Consider the following 20,983-nt stretch of genomic DNA (forward strand, 5'->3'; position numbering starts at 1 on the left):
ACTGAAGGATTTAAAAATATGCAAAACAGTTGCATAACATTTCTAAATTATTAACTTCTTTATGTGGCTTAGACACAGAGTTGGATATATAAATGTCTTATGTAAGGTCTTATATTATTAAAGAGGACAAGTTTCAGTGGTGTATGTGCTGAGGTCCAAGTGTGGGCTCATAATTGCTTAAGAGATCTATTTATAGTTGTAGCACCCCACAACATTGACATCATGCAGGTTTTTTGTTATTCTTGCATCTCGCTAGATCAACCTAATACTGAATGTGATCTTCCAAAAACGGGAAGATCACACAGAGACAATCCAAAGCTTTGCAGATTGTATAACAGGATATGTGAAATGGCAGTGACAAAGATTAAGAGCCAGTGCTAATGATACAAGGGTATATTCCCATTTGCGCTGTAGCATCTTCTATAAGTGAAGAAACCATGTGCCGGATAAAACTAAAAGTCCATCAGACATTTCCAATTCTCAGCATATTCTTTTTAAATGTTCAATGCTTTGCCTTATAATTGAACATCAGAAAAGGTGATTACAGTTACATGTTATCTATCTATTAATGTGCTTTTAAGTGACAGGAATTTGGCCTCATGTCATTTTAGCAGTAGTCAGCTTTCGTTAACATTTTGCCCCAAAGAGATAATACACAGACTGTACATACGTGAACTGTATGTGTGTGTCCAGCTCAGCCTCTGGCAGTCAGATCCCTCAAGTCTTTGCCTTATTCTCTAAATGTTTATTAAGTATATTTATACAGCAAAGCCTCGACATAAATGTGTTTTGCACTGCCCCATGTGGAATGAAATCTAAGCGTCTCTTTCCTTTCTACTAACAACTGCAACTCCTAAAATTCACTTTGCTCAGTTTGAATCATGATCAAGATATCTTCATGTTCTTAAAAGGTATGAGATGAAAAGGTGTCATAATCCAGTAGGAATCAATAGTCCAAAAATATTATTATGATAGATTTTGTCTACTCAAAACACAGACACATAGATACACATTTTGTCAAACCAGTTTTAAATTGTATTCAAATAAACTGGACGATTATATTATAAAAGGTTATCTGTCTTTAATATCAACATGTTATTTTCTAAGGTCATTAATAATAATAAACCATAAAGCTGAATAAGACAATACGTACTTTGCGCAAAGCAACACATTTGGCTATTCTTTAGTATGTCCTCCTGTCACTAAATAATTCCTTTTTCTTGCCCATTTGGAATAAGAGTACACTCAGTGAGGACATCAGGAACCTTTTCAGCAGACAAGATGCACCCTATTCACAAATCAAACCTGAAATATTCCCTTGAGTTGACCTGCTCATTTCCTTTAAGACAAGATGCTGATTGGTTGCTTTCAGCAGAGGAGCAGTGATGAAAATATCTACAGTCCAGACAAGATAAAAGAAGAAGGAGGCTACAAACATCAAGAAAGACACACACAGACTAGCCTTTAAAAATGTGTGTTTGTTTAACATGTCAATGTATGCTACCTCACTTGGCTGAGTAAATGTAATTAAACGGCTGTTTACTTGGTGGCCTTGCCGGTGTTTCTTTGAAATGTCATCAATAACTGTTAAATGCTTCCATGCTGTTCCTCCACATTTTCTCATCTTCATGTCCTCATTCAAAAGCTTGTTTCCGAACAGTTAGGAGATGTTGTGTCACAGATGAGGAAAGTTGACAATTTTGAAAACGTACACTTTCCGGGATGTTGTCTGTGATGAATGATTCATGTTATTTATCCTCTTATTAGAGTCAAGAGAAAGGCTGACTGCGATACACTGAACAATGTAAAGAGAATGACTCATGGTTGGATTTTCTTTTTGGTAAACAAAACCATAGACTTAATACAAACAATAATACAATACATACAAAATATGGACATTGTCTCGTCACATTGCCTATTGGTTTCTGAAGATCGGTAGTGAAGCTTAATGTGGGTGGCTTCCGGCTCCAAGCTATTACAAAAATAAAATGTGGAGCAGACAGTTAGCGGCTTATGACCTGTTATAGCACCCACCGGTTACCTCACTAAAGATAAATGAGTTCCCACCATGTTAACTTAAGTTGCAAATTACTTTGTTTCACAAACTGTCCCAGAAAAGCCTTTGAATGCATAATCTGTTCCTGCAACTGCACTGCCTTGATTGCATTTCATGTATCAACTGCACCTCAAACTAAATCCGCCCAACAACAAGCTATCTAGCTCCATCCATGACAAATGGTTACAGAAAATGTGAATGCGATTGCAAGAGCTAAATAAATAACTTTTAAATTGGTTTGAAATCAACAAAGTACAATTAATTTTAAATAACATTTGATTTCAGTCTGTGTGTGACAACATTGAACAGGTGTAAATCCAATGTTTGCCTGACATTAGAATAATGCTTAGTGCTTTTTCTGATTCGTAACATTTATTGTGGGCATAACTCCTGCGTAGCTTCAAGCGCAGGGAAGTCATAGCAACAACAGGAATGGTGAAGAGGAGAGAATAGGCTGACTGAGGCTCAACATGCAGGAGACAAATCCCATTTAAGGCATGGTTGAATATCATTCAGGGATCAGAGATTTAGTTTCATAAGCTAATGCTTTCAAAAAAAACATTTGAGGTAAAATTATTCTTTCTGTACTGTTAAACTGGGTTCAGATTCACACCAACATTCAACAGCTTGCAGTGAGGTTATACTTCCCTCAAGAAACAGCAGTACAGGCGAGAGAGAAAATCCTCTAACCCTGTTGTGAGGATGCACTGCGTAGGCTGCCAGGGTCTTTTACTCAGGCTTCCAATAATATTGGTTAATTGCTAGATTTCTCTAGCTTCTCTCAACTTGTATCACGAGTGGGCGTGGAAGAGTTTACAGCAGGGGTTTATTGCTGCTGACAGAATACAGTGTTCTCATTCTCTCTTTCTCTTAATTGTCATTCCCTGCTCACGGGCACATTTCTCTGGCAGAGTCCCTTGAGAGAGGTTTCCCCAGAATCTACGTAAAAGGATTCCTTCCCACGCCATGGTCTTAGGAACATCTCATTTTCATCCTCCCGCGCCTTGCTCATGCTCACACACACTCCCTCTCACACTGGCAACGTGTCCTCGTGTCTCCCTGTTCTCTCACTCTCGTGTTTTCATTTTCTTTTTTTCTCTCTTGACACTTTTTAACTTCTCTGGGCTTCTCTCTACTTCCCGCCCCCCCCTCATATCTTATAGATCCTCCGTGGGAGGCAGCATCTCCTTCACACTGCAGGCGTGGGCCCTTACTCTGACAAATGACATGCCGGGCCCACCAGCTTTGCGTGGGGGGGAGAAAAGCTTTAAGTTAAGAAGGAGAAAAGGATTTGATTGGATGGTGAAACTCATGGGCTGTATCTTGGCGAACAGTATTTTATCGGGCTCAGGGAAAAAGTGAGAAATACAGACAGAACAGCAACATTTACATCATATAGTATGTTTTAAGAAATAATGACCACAAACCAGACACTGTGATCAAAATGGTCAAGCTGTCAGCTGCGGCAATACACATCTATTGTACATTAGTCTCATTCTACATGATGTTCTTTAATAAATCACTTACCAGTATTCCTTGGCTAATTGCTGGGCCAGAGAAATGGCTGTAGGATCTCGGTCTAAGGCCAGGACTGTGACTTCAGGGACCAAATTCAGAATTGCTTTGGTGTGACCACCACCCCCAAATGTCATGTCTAGAACCACCTACAGGCGAGAAAGCAAGAAAACAACACATTCACACCAGGACTCCGTATGAACAATTAATCATCATCACCCTATCGTCACAATGTTGATTCTTTTTTTTCAGTGTTTAGTTTACAGTAGTGAATCTGACTTTGTCAAAAATCAAAAACGGATTTGTATTCATGATTCCAGATAAGCCTGTAAGTTTGAAGCAGACATCCCCAAAAATAGAGGAGTGATGCAAATTATTTAAGTATAAATTATGGCTGGACAATATGGCCAAAATGTTCTACTACAATATAGGTAATCTCATATCTTGATAATGATACAGTATATATCATGATATAGCATGGTTTCTGGTCAAACATGTACATATTGTGCATATTCTATATGAAATAACCATCGTGTAAAGTACTACTTTGTAAATTAAATCTTTGATTCATAAAAAGCTATGAGTATATTTCCATTTAATTAAGAATTTAAGTACAAAATGAACATAACAGTTTCAAGTAAAATGACACAAAAAATAAATAAATATTTTCACAAAAAGACTGTTACCGTACTTAATTGCCTTGATCTGAGTTGTAATATAAAGTGTGAAAAGTTGGTGCGAGCTTGTTGAAACAGATAAACGTGACGTCAGCATTTGTTTGATGATTATTTAAATAGCTATAATTTCTTGCAGGCTCTGGCACATGTCGACAGTTTACTTTGTTTTTTCGACGCAACAATCATTTGTGTCGGCCTACTAAACCATTATTAATATCCACTTGAGAAAACAAATCAGTGGGGAGTCTTTTCTTTCACATCATTCGCATGACTATGACGACTTTTGGCCTAACTGTTCCTACATATAAAAAAACCTTTATTTTTTCCTAACTTTTTTAACATGCTGCTCTGGTTGATTACAGAAAAGCAAACATTTAGAAGGACTCAATCACATATTATTTTTCCATCAAAAAGTAATCTTAAGTCAGTGTTGTATAAAGACAACTGTCTGGTTCTGGCACAAGGTGCCTTCACTGTCAGTCTGGTGATTCTATCAACAAGTGCAAACTAAACTCTTGCAATAGATGCCCAGCAATTAATAATGCCTAAAATGTAAATGAACTCTCTCTCTCTTCAACCAGTCCATTTTTTATTTAGCAATAATTCCACACTCTTTGTTTGCACTCTTTCTCCAAGACACAGCTCTTTGCCACCATTGCAAAATTAATACATCAAATATTGTTCCTGCAATGCTAATGTGTCCCTGTGTGGAGGCTTTTGCAGCATGTGTTTCTACATTTAGCTATAGTGATGAATAGCATTTATGCTACATCATAAATATGTGTATAGTTTTTACTGAAAACCATGAGAAATGAAAAAATTGCATTTCTTCCAAATCTGGCATTAAAGAATGAACAAATTTGGTCAGTGTTTGATTCAAAACGTTTCAATGTTTCAATGACAGAAACCTGTTAGAAATAAAAAACATGAATTTCAAACTTTTTCAATAATAGTTCTACTAGGTTTCTACTCTTTCAAACAAAGCAGAAGAAGAAGAAGAAGAACATTTTCTTTTGGTAAACATCTTTTTGAGGATAGTTATTATAACGATGTTGTTACTCCAAAAAAATATTGAATTTATCCTAAACATACCATTGGATATCTGAGGTAAGTTTAAAGCATTTGTTAAATAATAACAGGTAGGGAGGGAGTGGGCTTTATAAAGGAAATGTCCAATACCTGCCAACCACTTTCCAGAGCAGCTTTGCTGTAAACTCAGCCTTTCCATGGATCTACACAACAAACACGCAAACATCTCCTGTCCAGACATAATTATGTAATATATTTCCTGAATGCCACTGCCTATAACTGACTGAACACTCGGAGATTGTTCAAAACAATTCTTTGGATTATGCCTTACTTTTTATTTCTTAAATGCCTGCTATGTAATGTCAGCAAATGGTAAGGAACACATTTGAAAATGACAAAAAAGGAAATGCCAGCTATTTCCCACAAAAACATTAAACATGTCGATCGATAGTGACGTTGAAGGTGGGGTGTGTGCGTGCATGTGTGAGGGAAGAAGTGATCAATGGCGGTTCCCTCTCCTTTCCAGCGCACAGCAGCAGATGGGGAGGGGGTGTGGGCTAGTGGGATGAGTCACACGCATAATGAACTTGCCTGTTGTGCTATTCAATACAAAAAAGGAAAGGAAAACAGAAACACAAACAGCAAAGTAGGCTGGCGTTTATCGAAACAGTCGACACAAGCAACCAGGAGACAAACTGGTCCTCTACTGGAGTGTGCTGCACTTGTCAAAACAATATTTCTTTAAATCTTGGGAAAGCTTTGGCCAAAATAACAAAAGGTAAAGCCTGCTTGTTCCACTGATGCTCAATATTCTTCGAGGCAAATGGTTGAAGATATAAATACTGTACGACATGTATTCATATTTGTATCACTGCTGCTGCTCTAAGCACAGACAATATCCATCTTTATGAGGTTTGATCCAAGTTTCCTCCCTTTTACTTACTCACACACATACACCCACCAAACAAACCACGCTTTGAAATTAAGTGCATGAAACCAAAAATGGAAAATGTGATGTTTACAAGGTCATTTATAAGGTACATTGGAAATGTAGCTCCCTCACCCTGAGGGAGAACAAGCTTTTGAATGCTGTTGTGAAAACCTTCCCCCTTTCCTAAAAACCCTGCTGCTTCTGCCACCTGATGGACAAACAACTTCTTGAAAAGAGTTGGTGATAATGGGTTTGGCATTTGCGATGATGATTGACACCAAACTTGGGAGTGAGTCATTCACATTGATATTTCATACAGAGCGGTGTCAGCGAGGCTCTCACCTAGACCAAGCCTGCATAGAGGAAGCAGCAGATTGAAATTGAGCCTGAACACAACATGGGTCATCCGAGTCCCTATGTGCAGCGATGCTACTTAAAGTAAAGTAATTAGTGTAGTCTGTGTTTTGTGCTGTGTTTGGGCTGTGTAATATCTGCCTTTCCCAGCAGAGGGAATAGGAGAGTTAGGAGTGGTCCGAGTGGTGCAGTCCGACAGTGAAGCTGCAAGGTGCTCTAATGCAGGACACTTCAGCACCCACCTCAAAGCATTCTTAATGAGAGCTTTACCCCCTTAAAGAAAAAAGGAAAAAACATTATAGACTCCCATTTGGTATTTTAAATTAAAAACATGGGAAAGATCTTCTTCTGTAAAAAAAAAAGGTTTGACTAACATTTGTGAAGTGGGAAAAGTATGATGTTTGATAATGAACATTTGCAAACGTAATACAGTTCGTACAACAGTAAATAATATCCTGGCCATGTGGAAAAAGAGGCCCCTTCTCAAGTCTTCTTATGGTTGAATTCATTAGGAAAAGGGGAAGAGGAACCTGAGAGAAGGCTGAGTACTCACCTAAATCCTACTTGTGACTCCCCAGCCCAGGTCAGTTACAGTGGGGGATCTAAAATGTCATTGAGGGGAGTTTTTACAGATCTTGTTACACTAACACACAGACCATTAGGGAGACAGATACACAGGTACAGGATCGCTTTTCTTGTCGCGTCCGTTGCCATGGCAAGAGTGGAGGTAACCGGTTTGCATTTCTTTCTCTGTCACACAAAGTTCATGGTGAGATACAAGTGCGCCCAATTTTTTGCCGCTTGGCCGCACGAGAACATGGTATGGACAGACGAGGTTATGATAACGGGGGAAAATGGTGGTTTAATCCACAGCAGAAAGTGAAGTGTGTCGTTGCCTTTGTGCACTTGACTCTGGACATAAATCTCACATTCAAAACGGCTGCTGTGCTCAAACTGTATTAAGATTATAATACATTAATATTACTTTTGAAATCCCTTATGACAGCATCATAATATATGTTACTCTGCATCTTATGTTGTTTTTTAATTTTTCTAAGAAAGGGGCTTACATGTATTTTTCCTCCACCTACTTGTTTAAATGAATGTGATGCGAGTTGTATATTAGACCAGCAAGTAGTGGGTGGAGGTGGGTGTGGGGGGGGCACAGACAGATGGCCAGTGAGAGCAGACGAACTCCAAAGGCATGAAATCTTCCCGCAATTACGCTGTCAAGAGATTATGTTGGTGGTGACCAGTAATGTCTGAGATGCGGCCTTTTGCCTCCCCTACATAAACGTAAAGTCTACTAAACATACTCCCTGTGTGTCTGAGAGTAAGAAAGAGAGATTGAGTGATGAGTGAGTGAACAAGTTATACAGGGGTGCAGAAATGTTCACAAAACTCGTTGCCAGAGGGCTGATTCCAAATTCCTCTCTGTATGTTAAGATAATCTCTCTTTTGTCAGAGAAATGATGCAGAGTCACGACAAATACTTTCATTCCTCATCTATTCAGTGCTGTTTGCACTCTTTTGGCACACGTTTAAATAAAAGGCACTTGAGGAGGTATTTGAGCTAGTCAAGACAAGACACATCTACATGTAGAAAGAAGAAAGCGTTAACTTTTGCTTCTTAATACACTCATCTGAAGTTTGTAGGTCAAACGAAGAGTGAGAATCAGCAAACCCTATCGGAGGCATTTAGAAACTTTTTAGAGTCCAATAGAACATTTATTAGAGACTTAAAAAGCATATTAGTAAGTGTCCTATGCTGACTTTGTCATTTATAAAAGTATTTATTGGAATGTTGGTATATTTTAAAAGGTACAAATGAGCTCAATGTCACCTTAATGTGTCAGAGTTCACATCAAAAGAAGTAAGTCATGATGTTAGTACACTTTAATAAAGCCAACACTGCTCAGGATCATACAAAAGCGGAAGAAGGCATGATGCTTCACACAGAGTAACAATGTAAAAACCTATTGACATGTTCCCATGCATAGCTGATAAGTTCACACTTAACTACAGTTGCAACTAATTAATCATTTAACGATTCATGCTCCCGAGATAATACCAGACCCAAAGGGATGTCTTCAAATGCTTATTTCGTTCTCCCTATTAAAAAAAAAGTATTCCACTTAGAATGAAATGCCATTGTTTGAAGCAATCAAAGGAACTCCCAGTTGGGACCACCATTATTATTCTATTATCACAGTTTCATCATTATTATTTGTTTTAATTGTCAGCATCAATCTCGGTAAACCTCATCATAAAAGCTGACATGATTGTGTGAAGAAAGCAACAGCAAGCTGCAACTGTAAGTCAAGCATCTTCCCCTGAGGAAAACGCTTGACTGGGAAAGAGAGCGGCGTAAGGGCCATAAACCAACTCTGCCTCGAAATGTGTGTCAAACCCTGCACAGCCATATCCACACAGACACAGTCAAATAGCACTGAGCAGCTTTTAATGGCAGCCATGGACACTGAAAGGGAAGAGTAATCCCCAACAACAACGTTTTGATGTCAATAACTTCTGTAAACAGTATCCTCAGCTGCTAAATGTTGGACTTTCTCCACAGTCTTACGAGAAACCCTAAAAGAAAACTCTGGGCTATTTTGAGTCTACTGGCCAGTGTTTTGACTTTTAACTAGAGACTTCCCTTTTTTGGATTGGCTGCAACAGGACATAGGCTATTGGTCTACAGAAGTGTGTGCTCTCAGAGTAGCACAAGGCAGAGGACATTCTGGAAAACTATCTAAACAATTTCAGGAAGCTGGCTAGTCTGTTTGTCACAGTGTCTCCCAACACCATATATAGCAAACTTCAGGCTGCTATGAATCACGTAGGCATGGTTAAGTGTCTTTATGTTCCTTTTGGTGTCACCATGATTTAAGCTCAGGGAAAGAGCAATAAGGGGTTAATAAAGCAGATTGTTAACTGTGTTGTGAAGTAAATAAATATTGTTGATATAATATATGACATTACATCAGTCACATACTGTTTGGTTCTGCCTATACAGTTTTTTCTTGGTTCTATAAAAAACACATCCTAAACACAGCTTGTGAAATAGTAAACTTAGAGGTAAGACAGGACAATACCCTGCCAGTATGTAAACCATAACGGCTCTAAAGCTAGTCCTTTGTTTGCAATTAATATAAATGGCGAGGAATATAAAATCCACAATCAATATTATGATGAGCAACTGCAGAATATAAAAATATTGAAAAGTCACCTCTATAAGCTCTGTACCTATCATACAGCACTCTGATGCTAATTATGGGCTATCCCACAGCTTGATTATATCAAAGCTAACATCTTTGTATTTACTGTAAGGGATCTTCTGATGCATAAGCAAATAGTGCATGCTTAGTCAGGTAGAAACTGAATATGCATGCACTGCATCATTATGGTGCTGATGTGCTGAGAAAAGAAAAATAACGGATGCAAATGTAAAAAATTAATAGATTGACCCACTTTTTCTTTAATTTAATAGTGGCATGTGCAGGGGCTCTGGTCATTGCGACTGTATCTGTCTGGAGGCTCCTAGTTGACAACCAGACTTCAGTAAATTGATCACTAAAGGAATCTGAAAAACAATATGAGGATCAACTGTGGTAAAGGTTCAACATAACAAACTTTTGTTTCAGGTGGATCAGTTCTAACTTTTTGTTCTTATGTGTGCCACAATCTCTGTCCAGGGTGCTGATCCTGGGACAGTCAGGGATGGGGCAGCTGTGAGAGGATATTTGTCATTGAGTCTCATGTAGAAACATTATTTTAAGTTTCTCTTTCTGTGCAGAGAAACAATAAGAGAAGTCAATTGCAGATGCACAACATTTCTTTAACTATTTAAATCTGCTCTTACTCAGCTGGGCTAAACATGTTTACCATGTATTAGAGGGGCGTGGCACATTGTTTGTAATTAGCAAAGGCAACGTCCCCTTCACATTACATTTGGCTAAGTGTTGTGCTGTGTGTAAATATTCTGGCACATGCCCAAGAAATGTACTTTATAGTTCTACTTTACTCAGATTCCAATATTGTACTTTTTACTACATTCATTTGATACTTTCTGTTACTAGTAGTTACTTTACATATCTTGGTTATTGTTACCAAAGTATAATAATGGGCAGGTAAAACAAGATGTCCTTCTCCTTGCTCCTTTCCATCATCGGCTAAAAACTGTGTAAAGTGTACATGTTTTGTTTTATAATAATTGCCACGAGTGGAATAAACTAATAAATAAAAATAATTAAATAATGTACACATTTACTTCTCATAGATTTAGCTGAAAAGCAAGATTAAAAGGTAATTCAAACTAGCTCCACTTTTATCAATGGTAATAAATGAAATGATATGTACATTATAAAACAATAATATTATCTGCATTATGCTACCTATCAGCCATTTTGCTGAGGTACTTTTACTGTGCTTTGTATATATTTGGAAGCTAATTTTACGAACGTAAACTAAGTTTAAAACGTTTTCATTGTAAAATAAGTATTTAGTATTAAGTCCTCAAATGTCCCATAACAGAAAAATCACCTCACCTTTGCTGCATGTCAACAAAAAGTTACACACAGACATCAACCTATGGCAAGAAACCAGTAGAGGTGAAATGTTTGTCATGTTGACGGTGAACTCGTTGTAAAATCATACATTAGTGGCTTGGTGTTTGATTTACACTCAAATTACCTGCTGGTGTTACCAACTAAAATGTTAGTTGAATGAGTCCAGAATTTAGAGCACTGATTATGTATAACTTTAACTTAGGGTCACGGTCACTGAAGTAAGCTGTTGAGCAAGAAGCTCTAGTGACTTCTAATTTAATGAATGGTTGGGTGGTTATTTACCTTACTGGAGTGATTGCTTCTAAAACTATTGGACTTGATTGTGTAGCTTGATTGTAGCATGAAGAGGGACATGAAGACAGGCCATCAAAAACACCGGTCGCTCCCTAGCTGCTTCCTGCTTACATGATGTGTTGCTCAACTTTGGAGCGATCGTGCATCATAAAAATCTGAACTGAGTCAGTGACGGTGACAACAACCTTGTCAATTTTGAGCTTACAGACTACCCACGCTCAGTATCCCAAAACACCAAAACAAGCACTGTACTAGTCGTGGATAACTTTGAAAAGTAAAGCTTTTTTGCTTTTCTACGATAACACAAGGTGTTAGCTTTCTGGAGCCTTTACTTTTGGATTCATGGTTTTAAAGTGTATACAGTATATTTAAAACTCCATGTTCAGCTGCTGATGTATTATGAAGATTGTTTTAACATTGTAATACAGTATGTAACCCCCCTCACTTTCTCATATAACATCCTAACCCTCCTCAAATGTCCTTACTTTTACTTCTTTTTCTTTATTTACCTTTTTCTAACCGACACTTTTAGATCATTCCTGCCAGCTCAGCCTTTGCTCTATGGTTACATTTGTTTTATTTTTCATGAAAACCTGACTGCGAAAAGGGAAACCCCGGTCCCTGTCCTCCTCTACATAAAGCTCATAAAGCCCATGTCAAGCATCCGCCCACTTCAAAGAGTCCTGAGATTGGCTCTTACACCTCGGTGGTGTTGAGGAGATCCCTGGAGAAACAGGGATAGCAGGCACTTGTATCTTCTCTGAAACTATGAGCCAATAACTCAATATTTACTGTACGTGGGCAATCCAAGGCAACGATTAGTCTTTCTGCTGGCATTCTGAAAAAGTAATCTGAAAGTAATTGCATTTAAAAAATAATGACTTCACCTAGCTTCTCAGAACATATTAACACTTTTTTCTGTTAAAATTAAAACTTAGTTTGATGTGCATTCAATAGCAACTTTAAAATCTATTCTGGAGCATTATAAAATGTGTCTACGTGTGATTAAGTTGAATTTGGGGCCACTGCATGACCCAAACATCCTAAATGCAGAAGATTATCATCTGCACAGCAAGGTAATCAGATCATCATGCAATAATCTGTGTGTCAACATGTGAATTTAGCATTTATATTTGCTTTGTAAGTTCTAACACTTTGTGAATAAAGTGATTTAACAGGGCATGGAAAAGCATTGTTGGGATCTGATTTGGAGGCAATGAGTGACAGATGAGAAAGAACTGATTGGACGCAGAAAGAAATGGAAAGGGAGGGACCTCTACTCTGTGCATGAGTCATCACTCTCCACCCCCACCCCCCAGCCAAACTGTCTGTTTTTGTCTTGCAGGTTGGAGATTTACTGAGCCACATTTCTTCTGCAAGAAAGGAAAAGATTCATTTTCATATCAAACTGAATGCAGACTTAAACAAGCACATTTGTTTTGAGCAACATCATGAGTCCAATTTGCAGGTGCATTATGGTGACTATTAAGAATACATCCTAAATATATCAGTAGTTTTGTGTGTTTGACTATAACAATGTCAGTGGCTCATGTTAACGTGCATTATAACACTTTCATAAATCACAAGGGTGCTGAGTGTGCTAAAACATAGATGCCATTATGCATTTTCAACATACTGTACATCAGCATAACTGGCTTAAACTACAGCATATGGATTTCAAACCTAAAACTGTATGAAAAGATTAAACTACCAAATCCACATACCAAATAACTCTGTTGACTAAACATTGTGGCTCTCGGATAGACATCCTTAGATCAGCACAGACTACAGACTCCCTTCAGTGCTCTGTAGTTCATGATAATCAAATTAATGTTTCCCACCCTCCAGCATGTTAGTTTGGGGTAGAAAACAGGGGCAAAGGGGTGATGTTGTGTGAAAGCCTGCTTTGATTAGTGTAGTTAAATAGCTATTATCACAACTGTGCTGGTATTTAAATATCTGAGAGGACTGTATTTCTGCATTTTTATTTAAGATACTCTGACATTATTATTCCCTTCTATTAGTTATGCCACAGAGAAGCTTTGGCAAACTGACTGATACAATATAAAAAAGTCCTCTACTCAAATACATTCACTATGCATCAAGACAAATGTGTAATTTAACACTAGATGGCTGTTTGGTTTTTCTGTGAGTTCACCTTCAACCAACACGAGCACAGAACAATAAAATGGTGTGTAATCAAAACTGTTTTTAATTCCAATCCTGGTCCAGTATTCAACTTGCATAAACATGATGTGGAAACATGAATCCTACTGTGCATGAACACTGAGAATTTACTTTTCAGTGGAGGAGGTGACCTCTTGTGTTCCAGCACTTCAATGACTGAAACAAAAACAGATGTTTGCATATGTAAACATTTTGGATTTTTCAACGAGGGAAAAGGAGTAGATGTCATTCAAAAAAAGTAACAAAAAAAGTAATTCAACTTTCATTTGTGAAAAATTCTTAACAGACACAAAACTATATTCAATTTAATCGATGGTCATTACTGAGACATATTTTACATCTCTAGAGGGGAGCTATAAGAAGACCATTATGATACCACAAGAAAAAATGTGCTTAATGGTGGTTCAAAGTTCAAGATTCAAGGATTTTATTGGTCATACGAACATGGCTACAGTGTATTTATGACGATGACAATCTTAGGTCACTCCTCCAACAGTGCAACACACACAATAAAACTGAAAAAAATAGTGCAAGTAAATAGTAAATACAAAAAGAAAAATGGTAAAAAAAAAAGTGTAGTGTGGCCAGGATGCTGTTCAACAAAACAAGGGGTGGGCAGGAAAGCACTGGTGTCTAAAAGACAACACACATGGTCAGTGGGGGAGCCTTGATGTGCGTTTATCATGGATGGACGCTCGCTGGGATACACCACTGTCCCATTTAACTATTAGATGCACATCAACAATTCAGAAAAAGACTATCAAATTTGCTCTCAGGATATTCACATCCCTGCTAGTGACTCCTTACCCTGTCTGTTTGAAACCATTTGTAACCCCTGATAGACACAACTTGAGTAGATCCATGTTTATTTATTGTACAAATGTTTTTAGAAGCATTCCATTAATGAGTTTAAGCAACAATAACTACTTGGTGAACATTATAAATAGATTTTCACCATGCCCAAAAAAAACATTTGGTCTGTTAAAGTTTAGGCAACAACAACTACTTAAATGGTTTTAGAGGTTAGAGAATGATATTTCACCAAAAAACATTTGAGTCTGGCACAGTGAGTCGTGATAAACCCTGCTCTCATCTCTCAAAGGAAATGCTGTATATTGCCACTCCTTCCTCAGACATTTTGCTGTCCTGTACGTCACACTACCTCCAGCACTTAATGTAAACATAGACCATTTTAAACCATTCAACTACCAATTCTGTGTTTTCTTTTTAAGAGGCGTGTCTCAACTTCAAATAAAAAACGTTTTGTTTTCAATGCCGTTGTCTGACTACATGCTGTTATGTTAACATGCTTACAAATGTGTCCTTGTTAAATACAAGTTCCAGTGGGAAGCATATGCTACAAATTGTGACAGAAGTGCCAAAAGGCTATGTCTTTGTTTTAACAGGAAACAAGAATTAAGGTCAAATATGATGCAGTGGATCTATTCAAAATGATTACATGCTTCATTGCTCTTCTTCACTGCTCTGAAAGATTTCTCTTCAGTGTGACACTAGTGTCAATACAGTGTGCCGAGGAAACAATGCAAACTATATAAAGCCCGAAAGAAAGCAGAAGTGAAAATGAAAAGAGATGGTAGAATCATCTAACTATATTCACAAAATGTAAAGAAGCATCAGGAAGGATGGCTTCCTCTCCTGAAGGTGAATTTCATGGTACTAAAGGAAGACAAAAGAAGAACAGGGCCAAGTCCATTAGGGAGTGCAAAGAGGAGCCGAGCTAAATGAAGGCTTCGTGGTGGAAGGCATGGTAATAGGGAAAAGACTTCTAGAGGCATTTAAGTAAGAAGATGCTTCCAGTAGTTGGAAGACTGGGTTGACAATACAATATGAAATGAAAGGAAGTAGAGAATGGGGTGGGGGCAGTGGAGGTGGCTTGGGGGAGGGGTTGGACTCTGAGGGAAGCTTCATAGTAGAGCAGTGGTAATGTAATGGCCGCAGAGTGCGTCCCATTTCAATGTGGTGAACACTAAACAGACAAGAGATAATGTTAGCTTACCAGACCATCTTATATTTTCTTTACTCTTGTTTCAGTATCAATGACATTCCCATTAACATTTCTACAACGCTCATCATAGATGTCTATTGAGAGACCTACAAACAGGCTAACATTTTACTGTACAACAGTTTACAAATTGTCCCACAGTCAATACATTCCTATTGTCCATCCTGAGCTGGCACTGAAGTGTAGTTTGTAAGGATGGAAATGAGCAAAGGTCAGAGTTTGAGTTTTCACTTAGACATATGATCATCAGGCCCCAACCCCTAAAACCCTGACATCAGTCTTTTAGCCTTCAGGGTGTAGTGGTCAGTCTCAGGAGTTTGAGGTTGCCTGGAGGGTACAGAAGCTTGTGTGATAGGTCTGCTTCTCAGCAGGTTGCTGCTGATACAGCGAGTCTAAGATTTACTACATCGAGCACTGCTTCCAGACTGAATATATTTCCTTTAGGTACTCATCAGCAAGAGGTGAAGGTGCTGTGAGCCGAAGCACATCTGGCCTATAAAGCACACTGTACAAGGGTGGTATCTTGCCAAAATAATTGACAAGCCTCCGGGTACTTAATGTTAGAAATGATACAATGGTCCTCAAAGGCCTTTCCTCAAATTATTGAGGAGAAAAAATGTTTGACCATTATTGTTTTCATGAAAGAACCAAATTATTTTTAAGCACGTTTCCTGCTGTTATAGCTTATATAAAACCAGCATGCCCAAAAAGGGACACTTGTTACAATGTGGAGTTTAACATGGTGTGGGAACAGAGAGAAGGAAGCGAGGAAAATCTCTGCTACTGGTTTAGGTCAGTAGTGTCATGTCGTGTCGAGCGGACATGCTCTTCCCTACCAAATTAGTCAGGAAACAGAGAAGGCAAGGAGAGGGTGCACTCCAGCTGAGAACAACAGCACTTCATCTGGATGCTGCTGGGAATATAGATAATGTTGGTTACACAGTTAAGGTCACTGCGACTGACTTTTATCAAAAATGAGCAACAGCACTTTAATAAAGATCATTAGGATGCAGGAACACATGCTGAGAAAGGGCAGTAAGAGAAATCACACCTGTTTTAAATTACTTTAGTTTAAATCGGACACAAGACCCAGGTTAAAAAATACTTTTTTACAACTGGAAATTCCACGGCAATAATCTTCACTTCTGTCTTGACAAAAAGGGTAGAGTAGAATTACCCCGTTAGCATGTAACTTTCACGCTACGACTGACCGACGCAGAACCTTTCAGAATGACATTGCATTGCGTTGTGTCAAAAGTTGAGCGAGGGCCCCATTTTTACCACATGTGCAAGCTGACATTTACAACATGAAATCATTTCCTCCTGTTAATTTTGACCTCTTTCAATCATGAAAACAACTGCCATACTTGCAGCTCATGAGCAGGTGAGAGCCCTGCAGGACTCGCAAATGTGTCTGCAATTTGAGAGAAACAATCTTTTGTGAAACGCGGCGCGGCCACCATTTGCGACCTGAGTGTGAGCGGTGCTCTCAAATCGTTTTTTGTGAAATGGGCCAACCCTTTGATGACATTGCACAAAAAGGAAGTGTGTGTTGGCTGATGTTTGCCGATCAGGACACTTTCAGCAACATCACTGCTTACACGCGCATCATCACACATTTCTCATGTTTATAATATTGCAGCCTGGTTGTAGCGCTTATAAGTGAGGCTGGGCGTCGCAGGAGAACGCCTGTTAAAACTCAATTTCATGCAAGAGAGGAAGCATTTCTGACAAACATTTGACTGCAGCACTATTCTTTCTTTCAGTTTTACAAAAAGAACACCAAAATCTATCTTTTAAATAGTCAAATGAATACAAGTACAACCATTTATTAAAACAAGAATCATCCAGAAAAATAACAACCTAAATGTATCTAAACAGTAAGTGTAATAATGAGACTAAGTGTGAATTTGTTGTTGTGTCATTATTCTGAACATTTTTAATAGAAAGACCACTGAGATAATGCAGTTGGACCTCACACAGACACCAGTTGAGGATGTGTTGCAGGAATGAGTCATCTAAATCCAGCTGTCCACAGGGCATGTATCTAATTAGCATACCCACACTCACACACAGGGAACAAATGTAAATATTGCAATAAAATCTGCTGTAATAGTTTAAATTCAGCGTCAAGGATCGGTTCCAGTTCAATTTTATTAAGTTTAGCGATATGTGTTTTACAATACAGTTTTACAATTTCAATAATTGTTATTAAAGCTACATGCAAATACAACTCTCAGTAATTGATGTTGTCACAGCAATCTCTACTCCTGTACCATGCCATGTAATGTAATGTTCATGATTTACATCACACACACAGATACACACACGCGTCACACAAACATCTCAATATTAATGTTGCGCAACTTTTGGGAAATAATTAAATGTTAGGGGATCTAAGCTTTTGTTGACAATGTATTTGTAATTGTGTGTGATTAACAGGTTTCTAAGCAATGTAGTCAATCAGAAATCAGAAAGAAGGGTTTATTGCCAGGTAGGTTCACACGTACGAGGAATTTGACTAGGTGTCTTGGTGCATACATTCAAATAAAATAAAAAATCTAAAAAAGTACACAGATAGCGAACTATATTAACAACACCGTAATAAAAATATAGCAAGATAGCAATAAAATAAAGCAGTAATTTAAATCTAAATAGAATGCAATAAATTATAGAAACTTGAAAGGTGAGCAAATATAATTTGGAAGTAGGGAGCCTTACTTGAGCACTACTATAATAGACATCATCTTTTCAGGTAGGGTTAGGTAAACGTTTTTGTTTGAGTTAAGTTTAAAGTTTACTTTTGTTTGAACAGAAGCTGAAGCATTTGTAAGACGGGAGGGCTAGAACAGCTCTACAGGACCGTGTGGTGGGTTGTCTGCTCAGCAAGGCAGAACGGTTTGGCGCTCTGTAGACTGAGGCACCCCATTTGGCTAATGAAGTCCCAGACTGTCTTCACACCACACCCCCACCCTGATCCACTATGAAATGTTCTACTCATGAAAGTAATGAGGAGGGGAGGGAGAAAGACTCTTCTGGCCACTGATAACCTCAGACTAAACTTGCAACCTTACGAGACAAGGGCCTAATATCTGGCCGTCAATCAGCCCCAGCATCCCTGGCTGGAGTGTTTAATTACAAGGATCAATTATTTACCAGCCTCCTCTTTCACTACTCAGTGCTCCCAAAAAGGAGTGTAAAGAAAAAAAAAGAAGATAAAGACACGACACAGACCCAGAAGAGGTTGTGGTGGCAAATTTGGTACAGAGAAAAATTCAAAAATATATATTTCAGATAATACAGATTTTTGTTGAGGTGTTTGCACCATAAACAGCTAATAAGTCTGTCTGGACTGTTACCCTTTTTCGACTACAGACAGCTTAAATGTCTATTCAGATCAAACACAATGCCATTCTCAAGCATGTGTGACCTATATATTTAAAATCTAAATGTAAATAATACAGATATAAAACCAATCGTAGTTACAATTCAAAAATAAACACAGACATTTCAATAATATTAACTGTTTTATGTATAAAATGCATATGTTAATTCACAACGCCAACACAGCTAAAACCAGGAATTGAGGTCTGACAAGACACTGACTGACAAACTGTTTAAAATTATTTTGTAGAAAATAAAACTTAATACAACTTAATTTGTAAAGTGCCATTCTCACATTTATACAGTACTACAAAATAAAGTACACAAAGACAACAGCTTATGGGTTACTGAACTACTATAACTCCATGCACTTCATATTTACTTCTAAAGCCATTCTTTGACTTCAGCTGCACGGCCCCAACAGCAACTGCAAGGCTTTTAACTAATTTGAAGAGACAAGATCCTATTACCTATTTGCTTGTACTTACAACAGCACTTCACCTGGCTGTTGCTGGGAATATAAGTTTGAATACACAAAGTATTAGAAGATTAACATGTTGCTGCCCATGAACTGACTATCAGAAATAGAGTAAATTTATAGATATAAATTGTATGTTAAGTTTCTAAATAGTCTTGCACAAAAGTGCACGGTGCTCTGTGTACTGTACACCCACCTCAGCTGGCCCAAAGTTCAGCTGTAAGACTTCAAACTAATTTAAAGAGACAAGATCACATTAACCCTTTATATTCCCCTCTTTATAAGCTGGTACACTCAGTACCCAAAGTACTCATGTTTGATGCATTTTTACTTGAACATCCATAATCTATGCATTCCACACACAAAAAAACACATTTAAAGGTAGGGTAGGTAAGTTTGAGAAACCGGCTCGAGATACACTTTTTGTTATATTCCATGGAATGCTCTTAACATCCCGATAGCAATGAATATCTTAAGTGCTTTGAAAAAAAATCCATAAAAAAACGCCATACGTGGAAGCCGTAGTACTGTAAAAAGCACGACCAATTATCTTAGCCAGGCTAAAATAACTGGATGGCCTACCTGCCTGTCAGCCTTCCATCTGTGCACAAACTTATCTCGTGCCGTCATTGGTCATGTGCGCGTTTCTGTGTGTGTTGGAGGAGGGGCTCTGTAAGGAAGTGGCACATTTTTTCCGGCTGTGTATTTTCGAATTCTAGCGCACTCGAGCTGGTTTCTCCAAAATTACCCACCCCACCTTTAAATGTACAAATGTGGACTGCTTTTCATTTCACACATCTGCACATTAGATTTGTTTTTGTTCCATCTTGCATCTAACAAAGAAAATAGGCAACATTGAGGAGAAGCAGCTGGTGGAGTGTTGTGTGGTCATCTATCCAGGGAACAGAGTGCCTCTTCATGAGTCCGAATTACAGCCAGCCAAATAACCCAAATAACAGGGGAAGTGAAAAATGCAGCACTAAACTCAGTCTGCTGTGGTTCACGGCCTTAACAAGCTACAACACCTGTGATTTGTGGTTTGCCTGTTTTGCTGTATTTCTGTGCTAGATTCCTATTGTCATCACAAGTCCCTGGTTTATGCTATTTAAGGTTTGCAAGCTCCACATCAGCGACTACCTGCTTAGTTTCTACATAAACTGGCATTAATGTTTCTGTTACTTTCAGGATTACCTCAGACTCCAAAATTAGAGTACTTTGGTAGAATAGATATAAATACATAGTGAACCAGAATTATATGTTATAGATCATTTCATCCTTAACATTTAACAATGGGTTAGAAGGAAACCTATATGTTATTAGGATTAATGTAACATTTCAGCCAAATAATTATATGAATGCTGAATAGTTCAACGGGAGTCATGAACAATTAAACTGTGTCATTCATTCAACATTAAGACTAACATATCTTCAAGCCTATGTCTGTAAGAAATAATACATCTCCTACCAAAGTATAATCAAAATAAACA

General features: G+C 38.1%; 1 protein-coding gene across 3 annotated transcripts in view; it reads right to left on the reverse strand.

The window, feature by feature from the left end:
• The window catches only part of mettl15 (methyltransferase 15, mitochondrial 12S rRNA N4-cytidine), a 37,453-nt gene that overhangs the window by 11,977 nt on the left and 4,493 nt on the right, over positions 1 to 20,983 (reverse strand). For all 3 annotated transcript variants that reach the window (XM_010793240.1, XM_010793241.1, XM_010793242.1), the window contains one exon: positions 3,584 to 3,720. In XM_010793240.1, the coding sequence (XP_010791542.1) occupies positions 3,584 to 3,720 (137 nt within the window). The remainder of the gene's footprint in view (positions 1 to 3,583; positions 3,721 to 20,983) is intronic.

This window comes from Notothenia coriiceps, unplaced genomic scaffold (assembly GCF_000735185.1).
Source record: "Notothenia coriiceps isolate Sejong01 unplaced genomic scaffold, NC01 NC01_scaffold00037244, whole genome shotgun sequence".
NCBI classification, from domain to species: domain Eukaryota; kingdom Metazoa; phylum Chordata; class Actinopteri; order Perciformes; family Nototheniidae; genus Notothenia; species Notothenia coriiceps.